This window comes from Anguilla rostrata, chromosome 1, assembly GCF_018555375.3.
Source record: "Anguilla rostrata isolate EN2019 chromosome 1, ASM1855537v3, whole genome shotgun sequence".
In the NCBI taxonomy this organism is placed as follows: Eukaryota; Metazoa; Chordata; class Actinopteri; order Anguilliformes; family Anguillidae; genus Anguilla; species Anguilla rostrata.
The window spans coordinates 32,691,639-32,705,489 of record NC_057933.1 but is presented as its reverse complement, the minus strand read 5'-3'; the positions used below and the strand labels follow the sequence as shown (position 1 = coordinate 32,705,489).

The following is a 13,851-nucleotide window of genomic DNA, read 5'->3' as shown; positions in this document are numbered from 1 at the left end:
TGCAGTGATCCATTTGCTTCTCTTTTCTTTAGCTTTCGGCAGTCTGTAAAAAGATAGCGCCGATTTCTTGTTGAATGTCCATGGACCACTGGTTCTTTGGTAAGTTGTAAGGATCACTGTCGAGTCCAACTGCCTTTAATTTAAGCAGAGAATCATTTGTTTTACTCCCGGTTTTGCAGTTTCCTCTACTAAAGGCAGCCATGCCGCAGCATGTTTTGCCACTCAGTCCGACTGAAGGGGCGTATTCCGGTGGGAAAGTGACGTCAATGCATACCCTCTATTGTGAATTTTTTTGTTTTTCCTTTTTTTTTTAAATAGTTGAGCTCCGTAGCGCCACCTTGTGGTTTAATTGGAGCAATTCTTCAAGGCGGTCCTCAGGATGTATTTGTAAATAGACTTACCAAGTTTAATCACTTTTTGTCTAACTGGTATTTATTAGCTTCTTGGAAAAAAAGCCACACCCACATGATAATTTGTTATTACAGAGGGCATGTTTTTAAGCGTAGCAACTTTTTTTGTATAATATTTAAAGATATAATATTTGTGCATACATGCTACAATTAGGTTTTGTACAAATTAGTTAAACTGTCAAGAAGATGTCTTTTAAGTCTTTTATAATTTAATCAAAACAGTAATCAAACCCTTAATCTTAGCATATTGGGTCCTTGAGGCAAATTTATTCTCTATATAAACAGGGATCTTGAGACTGTTTGCTAAGTCAAACGGAGCAGGACTTTGTTTAATTTGTGGAATTTCAGTAGACTGTTAAAGCGCCACCATGTAGCTAATCGGCACCATATTTGATGACTAGTGGTTTGGAGGTACCATAAATCAGTGTCCCAATTTGCATGTAAATCAACAAGGTGAAAGTCAGAAAGTGAAATATGAACAAAACCAAAATGGCTGACAATTCAAGATGGCAATGTCCAAATTGTACATAGACATATTCATACTGAAGAGAAACGTCAGGCTGATTTTTTTTAAATTGTTGAGCTCTGTAGCGCCACACTGTGGCTGAACTTGTTGAATTATTTGCATTTACCTGCAGTGAGCAATCAATAGACCCACCCATCTCTTTATGCCAAACCTTTTGGGATTTATTAGTTGTTTTGTAAAAAGCCACACCAACATGCAAATTCACTGGCTTCCTGCAGGAACATTTTTAAGTATAGCAACTTAGTTAATATAATTTTTAAGATAATATGAGTAGATGCAGAATGCCAAGTGTCATGCAAATTGGTCAAATTTTGTAGGAGATGTCTTTTAAGTTTTTAATTTATTAAAAATGGTGGAAAATCTACCTAACACACCTTTTCAGTGGAAAAGTTGTTTATTGTGAGGAGAGTTTATTGTCGGTTAACTTTGGTTTAATATCTCTTAGCCAAACGGGAAAATTGAATTCAATTCAATTGAGCGTCATCAAGTGTCCAATTGGTGCCAAAATCTTTCCTTCCTGTAAAGCAAGCAACCTTTGACCACTGTGCAGTTTCGTAAGTTATCAGACACTTTGTGCTTGGACCCCAAATAATCCCAATCATAAGAAAAACAATAGGTTCCAGCACTTTGGACCCCTAATAATTGCCGTTGTTTTTTACATACAATAGTGCTGTTTATTAGTGTAACGGGATCTTACTCTCTCTGAAGTTCAACCAGAAGTCTTTCTGGGAATGCCACCAGTTGCACCTCGGAGAGGTTCAGCACCTGCTCTCCATCTGCCTCCCACTGCACCCTAAAACTTTGTGCATTGTACAAATTTCCTCTCGACGTCGTGAAGGTCTCATTTGGAGAATCATAAAGCTCTTCAGGGGAGTCAGTGTTATCCTATATAAAAAGGGATCATAACTGTGCCTGGTATTCAATCAACATTTCTCCTTAATTATGGCTATTTTTTTCTTAACAAGCAAAAAACAAACTGTTTGTTTGTGAAGAATAAAACAGATGCTTGCACATCCTTGTTAGTCAAACAGCAAAAGTTAAAAGTTTTTACAGTGTGGTACTACTGTGTGAGAATACATGTAGATAATTTCTACCTCTGCAATGAGCAGCTCAGAGGATGAGCCTGTCAGGTCCTCGACTCCATGGCACTGTCCTCTTCTCTCCTCAAGGACATTCCTGAGTATATCTGACATAAACAAAGATCTGAAATGCCTCTTTACTTGAGTTTCTGTGTAAAAATCAATCTATGCACAAAACTTTATATGTATAAAATGTATGAGGGTTGAGCAAAAACAAAAAGGCTGCTATTGTTTCCCTCTGCAAAAATGTAAAGCAAAAAAGATTACCCAAAGAATTAGATTAATTAGATAATAATTGGTGACATCCACTTTCCTAGGGGAATTATGAGGGAATTATGCCTCATATGATTAATTTCCTGTGCAATTAATTAAAAAATCAATTAATTAAGAAATTAAAAAAGAAGGGTGGCAATCAGATTCGGGTGATTGTCACATCGAGGTCCATTCAACAAAATCTTACCAAGGTCAATAAAAGGGAATTGGCTGAAGAGATTTTCAGCGCCCTGTAGAAGAAAGTTTAAAAAATTGTGATAAGATGAATGTTTTAAATATTGGCAGCACAATGCCACACTGCATCACATTGTTCATTTCATCCAAGCAACCAAAGGTAGTGATGGAATCAGGTGGAGGAAACTGAGATGCACTTTCGGCCTGTGATTCCTTTGAGAAAAGTGCATTGTATTTGTACCTGACAATATATCTCTTTGACCTTGAAGTATCCACTAACAGCCTTGCTGTATGTCTGCATCTCCTTCAGCACCGAGGCAGGGTACTTCTCTACAGTATCCACCTCTTCCTTGTGTGAGGTAATATATCTGTGGGGTATTACAACATGTTCAGACCTAGTTCATCGAACTGAAAACGGCAGGAAGACCTGTCTGCTGCGTTGCAGCTGAACAAATTGCACATATCTCCATTATAGATAGGTTTACAGATTCAGCTGAAGAAAAACATAGTTATCTTCATATTTAATTAAACGTCATCAGTAGACTTTGTCACCTCATTTACCCTCAAAGAAAAGTGAATGGATTCAATCGACAAGAAAATGTAGTTACAAACAACACTTTAAGTAGAAATTGGTAATTTCCATTAGATTCTGGACAATCTTGATATACAGTAACTGCTACTTCTTTGAACCCAAGGTTATGCAAACAGGCCTACCCATTCTTGATTTCCTCCAGGAGATGGAGAGCTTTGTCCAGTGAAATTCGGAGGGTGTTTTCTGAGCTCTCCTGTCTGAGCCGGTCTAGCATCATATCCAGTTCAGCTTCTTTCGTCTGCAGGGGAGATAAAACAGAGCAGAACAGGTGGGTCCAGGGGGCTCATCTACCCCAGAAACAACTCAAGCTAAGTAAAGAGCCTAGGGTGATCCAGATTTTACTTGGTTACTATAGTCATAAATGTGACAGAAAGGCAGAGCTAGCTGATTATGCTGATTATGAGCATGGCCTCACTTGGTTGTCTGGCATGTGGTTATGACTGGTTATGGTTGAGCCAGCCTTGTTATTTTTAAGAAATGGATTTGACAAAGGAACAAAGCTTGCCTGATTATGTGGATTATGCTTAGTTTGAGCGCCGCTGGTTATCTGGGTTGTAAAGAGCCCACCTGTTATTGTTGGCAATGGACATGGCAGAGGGGCACAGTTTACCTGGTTTCTCAGCTCATGGGTATGCGCTAGCTCCTCCATCTGTTCCTGTAGCTTCTGCTCTTGCCTCTGCAGCCTGGCAATGTGCACCTCCCACATGTGCATTGACCCTTGGGCAAACCTAAACAGAGCCTTACTCAGTGCACCAACCCTCTTAGCCAAAGACTCAAATGCTCTCTGAACAGGGAGACAGTGAGAGGAAAAGAAAGAGAGAAAGAGAATTTAGAATTTTAAAAAGAACTCATATGTTTTCAATTTACATTTGAATGAATGAATGAATCATTGCATTTATATAGCACTTTTCTGAACGCTCAAAGTGCTTTACAGTGATGAAAGGGAACTCACCTCACCCACCACCAATGTGTAGCACCCAACTGGGTGATGCACGGCAGCCATTTGGCACCAGAACGCTCACCACACATTAGCGAAGGTGGAGAGGGAGAGAACATTTTTTAGCCAATTGAATCAGGGGATGGTTAGGTGGAAAGTTTGCGAGAGCCAGATTTGGAATTTAGCCAGGTCACGGGGAACCCCCTACTGTCTGCAATAAGTGTCATGAGATCTTTAATGACCACAGTGAGTCAGGACCTCAATTTACCTCGATTTAACGTCACATCCGAAAGACGGCATCTCCTACTTCACAGTGTCCCCGTCACTGCACTGGGGCATTAGGGTTTATTTGACCAGAGGGAAGATTACCCCCTGCTGGCCCACCCACACTACTTCCAGCAGCAACTCAGTATTCCCTGGTGGTCTCCCATCCAAGTACTAACCTAGCCCACACTTGCTTAGCTGCAGCCATTTGGCAGGAGCAGGGTGCATGGTGGTATGGCTGCTGGAGCAGGAGCAGGGTGCAAGGTGGAATGGCTGCATTTAACCCTGTGGTTTTATTTAACACTAAGTAACCTTAGCATTTATCAGGGCTGTAAAGTGACAATATTGTCGCATTTGAGATTTGAGAAAATGTACTGTGCGCACATAAAAAATATTCCTGTCACACCCATGCAACAAGTTGTTTGGTTCAAATGTGTTCCGTTCAACGTGATTTCTCTTCTAGGACAGGCAATTGCCCACAATTCTGTAGTGTGCCTCATGAATAGTGATAACTTAGAACTCTTTATAACACTGTGAGAGATAGTAACTTTTGAGGAGTAGGGCAAATCCTGTTAGCTAGATAGATTCAAGAAAACTTACCTAGATTCAAGAGTGCTTACCCGATATAGTTAGTGTGGTTGCTTCAGCAATCCACTCCCTGTTCTCTTGCATACTTATTATTCTTATTAGTGTGGTTGCTTCAGCAAACCACTGCCTATTGTCTTGTATACTTATCACTAGTGTGGTTGCTTTAGCAAGCCACTGCCTGTTCTCTAGCATACTTATTAGTGTGGTTGCTATAGCAACCCATTGTCTGTTCTCATGAATACTTATTATTATTCTTCTTATTTTCTTCCCGCCTAAATTTCTGCATGCTACTCCTCCTACAACATTTCAGCTAGACATACTATTCCAACTTCATAATATTCAGCTTGTTTCAGAGCAGTGTGCTTGTTCAAATCTTTTTGAAATTCCAAAAAGTTTTCCTCATGTTTAAAGTTTTATTGGGAAAAAATTCCCACAGAAAATGAATGGGGAATGAAAAGTAAATAGCAACAATGGCAAATGTTGAACCATAGTACATGTGATGCTATTTTAGCCAATAGGACACATAGAAAAAATTGAAAAGATGCCATTTTGTGCCTATGAAGCAAGCCACCCATTATTTTAATGCTCGTTATTTTCAGCAAACGATCACATTACGGTTACATGTATGGTGAAACAAAACTAGACTATCTAGACTTGTAGCAACCATGATAAAAACTTCCAATCTATATTGATCTAACGTTTGGGAATGCACTGTCAAGGCTACACTTAATAGCTAGTGTATATACCACAAAGTGAGTATTAATTATTATTATCATTACTATTACAGAAGAGTTTACTAATAATACATCAATAATGATGTAATAGTAGCAGCACATCATTAATACAATAAATGCTACAACTACAATAATAATTAAAGCCGCAAGCGGCATTGGGAGGGGTCCAAGCATTGGCACTATTGCGCCCCCTATGGAGCGATTTTAAAATGGTTTTGTCCTCATGATCATATACCTTCACCCAACATATCTACTGAATATCATGATGATTGTATAAAATATTGATGACGGCCAATTTTGTGCTAAGAGACACTGTCGGATTACTTAGTTGCGTTGCCATGGATGTGTCTTAGCCGCTTGCCGTAAAGGCCTTTACTATGTCGTAATACTTAGATGGCATGTTGTAACACTTAGATGGCCCGGCGTGTATGTAGAGCTGCAGTGCGTCCGCACCGCAACAAAAAAAGGCGTCAGACTAGTGTTGTCACGATACCAAAATTTTGACTTTGATACCGATACCAGGTTTAGTATCACAATATTCGATGCTGAAACAATACTTGAAACATACACAATACTGATTCGATACTCGATACCTAACAATACTGAAATTACCTTAATAGATCAGAAACTGTTGTAGTCTGTATTTCCCGGTCACTTGTCTCCCCAGTACTGTCTCTGTGTCTGTGTTCCCTGAGCTGCTTCACTCCCCTGTACTTGTGTGATTTCACTATTCGGGTGGTTCCGGGTTTTCGTGGTTTCCCCCCTTCTTTCCAGTCTCGCTTTACTTTCTTCCTGCTGATTTCTAGTTTTACTAATTTCTACTAATCCCTACTAACTTATAGATTGTAAAGTACTAACCTCGCTAATATACTAACATGTGAATATTACTAATGGACTAACACACACTAGTTTTGGGTTTTTGATAGTTTAGATCACTATACTAATACATTAACCAGTCTCCCCTTTTCCATGCTGCGCTGTAGCTCCGCCCCTTTTCTTTCTAGCCTGCTCTAACGCTGAGTTCTGCAATTGCCTGCACCTGTCTCTTGCTCTAACTGCACCTCTCTCTCTCTGCACGTGTTTTACCTGCTAAACCCAGGCCGTCTGTTATCATTGTTGTCTATGTGATTCCAGTCCGCGTTTTGTCAGTCCCCTGTCATTTAATTAGTTATCCTAATGTTCTTCACCTGGATGTTGTTTGTTACTCCGCCCTCACTCACGTAACCCCTCCTTGATTGTTACCTTCCCCAGTGTATAAATGTCAGTCTTTTCCACCATGTCCCTGTCAGAACGTTGATCAAATTCATTGTGCCGATTTTTTGTAAGCCTTTGTATTTTGAGATTCCTGCGACACCCCTTTGCCTGACTTCTCTTTTGCCTGCCCCTTTGTACCTTCGCTATTTCTGATCTCCTGGTTTTTGACTTTTTGCCTGTCTTTTTACTTTTCTTCTGGAAACTCGATTCTGTACCGCACTCTCTCTGATCACCTGGCTTCGAACTTCGCACGGATTAAAGACAACGTTTTTTGGATTTCCCTGGTCTGCGTGTGGGTCCTTACACAGAACATCACAGTACGTTCTGACCAGGATGGACCCAGCGGACCCTGCCCAGGTACAATTTGTACTTGGGCAGCAGGGAGCCATGTTGGGACGCCACCAGTCCCACTTGGAGTCGGTCTCTCACCAGCTGCAGACCCTAACCTCCTGCGTGGCGGAGCTGATATCTGCACTCCGGGCTTCCTCGCCTGGCTTCGCTCCCCAGCAACCTGCGGCTCCCGCTACGCCTGACATCCCACCTGTACGTGCTCGTGAGCCCGACCTTCCTCCTCCGGAGAAGTACGACGGAGAACCTGGTGGCTGCCGCCCATTCCTTACCCAGTGCCGGCTGATCTTCCAGCTACAGCCAGCTACCTTCCCCACTGAGCAGGCCCGAGTTGCCTACATCATCACGCAGCTCACCGGGCGAGCTAGGAAGTGGGGAACGGCTGCCTGGGAGGAGGGGCTTCCCTGCGTGCAGACCTCCACGCTGCTCGCAGAAGAGATGAAACGGGTCTTCGACCGCTCCAAGCACGGCCATGATGCGGCGCAAGAACTCCTGCGCATGCGCCAAGGGGGAATGACGGTGTCGGACTTCGCCATCGACTTTCGTACTCTGGCTACCGCCAGTGGCTGGGAGGAGAGATCTCAGTACGACACCTTCCTCAATGGCCTGTCTGAGAGCGTGAAGGACGAGCTGCTGACCCGGGACCTGCCCGAGGACCTAAACGATCTCATTGCCCTGGCTATCCGCGTGGATTCACGCATCCGAGAGCGCCAACGGGCTCGCAGTCAAGGGGTCTACAACCGAGCAGTCACTGAGAGGTCCAGAACCACTGCTGCACCTTCTACCAATCTCAAACCTCCTCCAGTCATGATGTCGGACCCGGAGCCGATGCAAGTCAACCGTGCTCGCCTGACCAAGGAGGAGAGGGATAGAAGAATGCACACCAGGTCATGCCTCTACTGTGGGAAACCAGGCCACTATGTCGCAGCCTGCCCGCTAAAAAGACAACGCCCGCTAGTGTGTCGAGAAGCACTAGTGGGTATGGTTCCAACCGAATCCTCCTCCAAACACCGGACTTGCCTGCCTGTCAACATTGAGTGGGATGGACGAACCAAGGGGACCACCGCCCTCATCGACTCCGGGGCCGAGGAGAACTTCCTGGACGCTGGGGCCGCCGAGAGATGGGGGATCCCCTTGGAGAAGATGTCATGCCCCCTAGTGGCCAACTCGCTCAATGGTCAAAGGTTGGCGAATATTACTCACACCAGCGTTCCTCTCAAGGTTCGGCTCTCCGGCAACCATCAAGAGGAGCTTCGGCTCCACATCATTGAATCTCCCCACTCACCCATCATTCTCGGGCATCCCTGGCTTGAGAAGCACAACCCCACCTTGGAGTGGAACTCGCACAAGATTTTGGGCTGGAGCCCATTCTGTTTAGCATCTTGTCTGCGAGAGGCCCATTCTTCTGTTCCTGAGTCACCTCCTCCCGAGAAGCCGACGGACCTGTCGGCGGTTCCTCCCGAGTACCTGGACCTTGAAGAGGTCTTCAGCAAGTCCCGAGCCACCTCTCTGCCTCCTCACCGCCCTTACGACTGCACCATTGACCTGAAGCCCGGCACCACTCCCACCAGAGGTCGATTGTTCTCTCTGTCTCGGCCGGAGACGGAAGCTATGAATAAATACCTCCAGGAGTCCTTGACTGCCGGCATCATCCGTCCTTCATCCTCACCAGCAGGGGCCGGATTCTTCTTTGTGGGGAAGAAGGATGGCTCACTCCGGCCTTGCGTCGACTACCGAGCCCTCAATGACATTACGATCAAGAACCGTTACCCACTCCCCCTCATGGCTTCCGCCTTTGAACTCCTGCAAGGAGCCACCATATTCACCAAGCTGGACCTGCGCAACGCCTATCACCTGGTGCGCATTCGAGAGGGCGATGAATGGAAGACAGCCTTCAACACTCCTACCGGACACTGGGAGTATTTGGTGATGCCCTTCGGGCTCACAAACGCACCAGCTATTTTCCAGACACTGGTGAATGATGTTCTGAGGGACTGGATAAATAAGTTTGTTTTTGTATACCTGGATGACATCCTGATCTTTTCCAAAACTAAGGAGGAACATATCATCCAGGTCCGCAAGGTGCTCCAGAGACTGTTGGAGAACCGCTTATTTGTCAAGGCGGAGAAATGTGAGTTTAGTTGCAACACCACTTCTTTCCTGGGATACATCATCTCCGCCGGCAGCATTCAGATGGACCCCCAGAAGATCCGGGCGGTTGTGGAATGGCCTTAGCCAGACTGTCGTCGGGAACTGCAACGTTTCCTGGGCTTCGCCAACTTTTACCGCCGTTTCATCCGTAATTACAGTTCTCTGGCAGCCCCACTCACCGCCCTCACATCCATTAAGACCCGATTCCAGTGGAACGCCCAGGCTGAAACAGCCTTCCGAGCCCTCAAAAACCACTTCACCTCTGCACCCATCCTTGTTCATCCTGACTCTACGGCTCAGTTCATCGTAGAGGTTGATGCCTCCAACATTGGGGTGGGAGCCGTTCTCTCTCAGCGTTCCTCCAGGGACAATAAGATCCATCCCTGTGCCTACTTCTCTCACCGCCTGACACCCACAGAACAGAACTATGACATTGGGAACCGTGAGCTGTTGGCGGTGAGGATGGCTTTGGGAGAATGGCGCCATTGGCTTGAGGGCTCTCAAACACCTTTCCTGGTGTGGACTGATCATAAGAACCTGGAGTACCTTCACACAGCCAAACGCCTCAACTCTCGCCAGGCCCGATGGGCACTATTCTTCTCCAGATTTGACTTTACCCTTGCTTACCGCCCCGGGTCAAAGAATACCAAGCCTGACGCCCTCTCCCGCCGGTTTGAACCACCCACCAAAGATCCTTCACCTGACACCATCCTCCCGCGGAGCTGTTTCATCAATGCCATTCACTTGGACATCGAGGAGATGGTTCGTAAGGCCCAGGAGGATGAGGCTGGTCCAAGTAATTGCCCAGCGGATCGTCTCTACGTTCCTGCCCAAGTCCGCTCTCAAGTTCTCCTTTGGGGCCACGCTTCGCAACTCTCATGCCACCCGGGGGCCACCAGAACCAGGACATTTATTCAGAGACGTTTTTGGTGGCCCTCCATGAAACAAGAGATCTTGGACTTTGTGGCTGCCTGCTTGGTCTGTGCCCAGAACAAACCCTCTCACCACCCACCCTCAGGTCTGTTACAGCCCCTCCCCATCCCACACCGCCCCTGGTCTCACATAGCATTAGATTTCATCACAGGCTTACCCCCATCCAACACTTTCACCACTATCCTCACCATAGTTGATAGGTTCTCTAAAGCTGTTCACTTCGTTCCCCTCACCAAGCTTCCCTCTGCCAAAGAAACTGCCAACTTACTCATTCATCACGTTATTAGATTACACGGCATCCCCACTAATATAGTTTCCGATAGAGGCCCCCAGTTCACTGCACGTTTCTGGAAAGCTTTCTGCTCACTGTTGGGTTCCTCCATTAGCCTATCCTCAGGATTTCACCCCCAGACCAATGGCCAGACCGAGCGGGCCAATCAAGTGATCGAAACTGTCCTTAGATGCCTCTGCTCCAAGAACCCCACCTCATGGTCTTATCAACTACCCTGGGCAGAGTATGCCATTAACTCACACACCTCCGCTTCCAAACTTTCTCCGTTCGAGTGCTGCCTAGGGTACCAGCCGCCTCTATTCCCTAGTCAGGAGGAGGAGGTGGGGGTCCCCTCAGCTGAAGCCTTCATCCGGCGCTGCAGGAGAACATGGAAGACCGCTCGCCTCAACTTGCTTCGCGCCAGCGCCAGGATGAAGGTGACGGCCGATCGCCGCCGCTCTAAAGCCCCCTCCTACAGAGTTGGACAGCGTGTTTGGCTCACCACCAGAGACATTCCCTACGTGTTGAGTCCCAGAAGTTAGCTCCTCGTTTTATTGGCCCCTTCCCTATTGTTAAAATCCTCAGCCCCACTGCTGTTATATTAAAGTTACCCTCCACCATGCGCAGAATTCACCCCACTTTTCATGTTTCCCGCTTAAAACCCGTTGTTACCCATCCCCTCTGCCCTGCCCCTGAGCCCCCCCCTCCCCCCCGACTCATTGATGGTGGTGATGCCTACACCGTGAACAAACTGTTGGATGTTCGTCGTCGGGGTCGCGGCCTTCAGTACCTGGTGGACTGGGAAGGCTACGGCCCCGAGGAAAGAAGCTGGATCCCCTCTCGCTTCATTTTGGATAAGCAGATGGTTAAGGACTTTCATGTCAAACACCCTGTACCACCGGTGAAAACGCCAAGAGGCGTTTCCTAGGGGGGGGGGGTACTGTTGTAGTCTGTATTTCCCGGTCACTTGTCTCCCCAGTACTGTCTCTGTGTCTGTGTTCCCTGAGCTGCTTCACTCCCCTGTACTTGTTGATTTCACTATTCGGGTGGTTCCGGGTTTTCGTGGTTTCCCCCTTCTTTCCAGTCTCGCTTTACTTTCTTCCTGCTGATTTCTAGTTTTACTAATTTCTACTAATCCCTACTAACTTATAGATTGTAAAGTACTAACCTCGCTAATATACTAACATGTGAATATTACTAATGGACTAACACACACTAGTTTTGGGTTTTGATAGTTTAGATCACTATACTAATACATTAACCAGTCTCCCCTTTTCCATGCTGCGCTGTAGCTCCGCCCCTTTTCTTTCTAGCCTGCTCTAACGCTGAGTTCTGCAATTGCCTGCACCTGTCTCTTGCTCTAACTGCACCTCTCTCTCTCTGCACGTGTTTTACCTGCTAAACCCAGGCCGTCTGTTATCATTGTTGTCTATGTGATTCCAGTCCGCGTTTTGTCAGTCCCCTGTCATTTAATTAGTTATCCTAATGTTCTTCACCTGGATGTTGTTTGTTACTCCGCCCTCACTCACGTAACCCCTCCTTGATTGTTACCTTCCCCAGTGTATAAATGTCAGTCTTTTCCACCATGTCCCTGTCAGAACGTTGATCAAATTCATTGTGCCGATTTTTTGTAAGCCTTTGTATTTTGAGATTCCTGCGACACCCCTTTGCCTGACTTCTCTTTTGCCTGCCCCTTTGTACCTTCGCTATTTCTGATCTCCTGGTTTTTGACTTTTTGCCTGTCTTTTTACTTTTCTTCTGGAAACTCGATTCTGTACCGCACTCTCTCTGATCACCTGGCTTCGAACTTCGCACGGATTAAAGACAACGTTTTTTGGATTTCCCTGGTCTGCGTGTGGGTCCTTACACAGAACATCACAAGAAACATAATGTCCACAAGGGTTGACCTCGTTTTCAAATTCACGGTTTATGAACAACCTGGGTTATTAACAACCTTTAAGTTGAAGCCTGTTCAACATATTAATAAGCATAGGCCTATAGTGTTACAACACTAATAGAAAAATATATTAAATATATTTCAAAAATTTAACAATTGTGAACTAAATAATCTCCACTTTTAAATAGATCTAAAACAGCACATTTTAATATCAATATAGCATCTTCCTATAACAAAATATTTCCAAATTAGAACACCTATTGCTACTGAAGTTTACTGAGTCAAAGCTTGCGCTGTATCAACGAGGAGGAATGGACAAGCGCATGTCACCTGACTTGGCTACATTAGTTTCTACTGCCATCTAGCGAAGATTCTGACAAATTACACCTTTCATCCTCTCAATCAGTAATGCGGGAGACACATTTCCCTGGCTTTTATATTTGACCTAAAAGTACCGAACATTGGAAAATTATAATACCGAACCGTTTTTTCTTTAAGTAGGCTACCGAAAAGGTGCTGAAGATTCGGTATACCGTGCAACACTACATCAGACACATATTCCAATCCATTGCTCAGCTTAGCAGAGAATGCACATTTCAGAGCGCCCCAGAGACATATAGAATAATGATACATTTTTCAAATAATAAATACGACATTGAAAAAACGAGAAAAAAAAAACGAAATATCAACTCGCCCACAGAGTACCGTATTATTTATTTCGACATTGGCAGACTACAGCATAAATTGCGTCTTTTGTTTATATTCAATATTAGTAAATGCAGCGAGAAACTGCAGCTGTAGACACAAGTAAGTTTGTTATATGTGACGGGTGCTGGAGAAAAGGTCCGCAAGTCGCAAATCTTGAAATCGCGCTAGGAGGCAAAAAAGGTTTTTTAATTTTTTTTTTACTGTTTTCCTTTTTTTCATATTACTAAAGTTAAAGTGTTGAAGAAGTCACTCAATAGAATAAACAACATTTTTAGGGTCACTAAATACTTATAATTTGTCAGCAAAGTCGGCTTGTTTTAGTGATTCTTACAGCCGGGTTTTGGAGGCATGATGGGGGTGCAGTTTAATTAGCATGTTTGATTTCGTTGGCTATTGTCACTTTGTTTCGGTCAAGCCACCGCCCATAAATAAAGCCGTGTGGTAGTAGCCTATGTTTGTTTACTGTGTGAGGTTGCTACAATGGCGGACGCTCAATCAGTAGGTGAGAGTATAAGCTTTCTAACGATGTATAACATGTCTAATTTTGCTTTTGGAATAGCGTTTTATAGGTTAGCGTAACCGAACATTTTCTTACCATGGCATTCGCTCTATATATGGTAGCATTAAAAGACGTTGCACCTAATGAAACATAATTTTGTTACGTTTTTCGTAATTCCTTGGAAAATACCATTATTATTGAGGATTTCTGGGC

At 44.8% G+C, this 13,851-nt stretch overlaps 1 protein-coding gene across 2 annotated transcripts in view; it reads right to left on the bottom strand.

Moving 5' to 3' along the window:
* ccdc180 (coiled-coil domain containing 180) overlaps window positions 1–13,851 on the bottom strand; it is a 103,633-nt gene that overhangs the window by 41,285 nt on the left and 48,497 nt on the right. For both annotated transcript variants that reach the window (XM_064335359.1, XM_064335368.1), the window contains 6 exons: window positions 3,665–3,838; window positions 3,177–3,292; window positions 2,704–2,830; window positions 2,476–2,518; window positions 2,031–2,122; window positions 1,634–1,821 (listed from right to left, as the gene is read on the bottom strand). In XM_064335359.1, coding sequence (XP_064191429.1) covers window positions 1,634–1,821; window positions 2,031–2,122; window positions 2,476–2,518; window positions 2,704–2,830; window positions 3,177–3,292; window positions 3,665–3,838 — 740 coding nt within the window. The remainder of the gene's footprint in view (window positions 1–1,633; window positions 1,822–2,030; window positions 2,123–2,475; window positions 2,519–2,703; window positions 2,831–3,176; window positions 3,293–3,664; window positions 3,839–13,851) is intronic.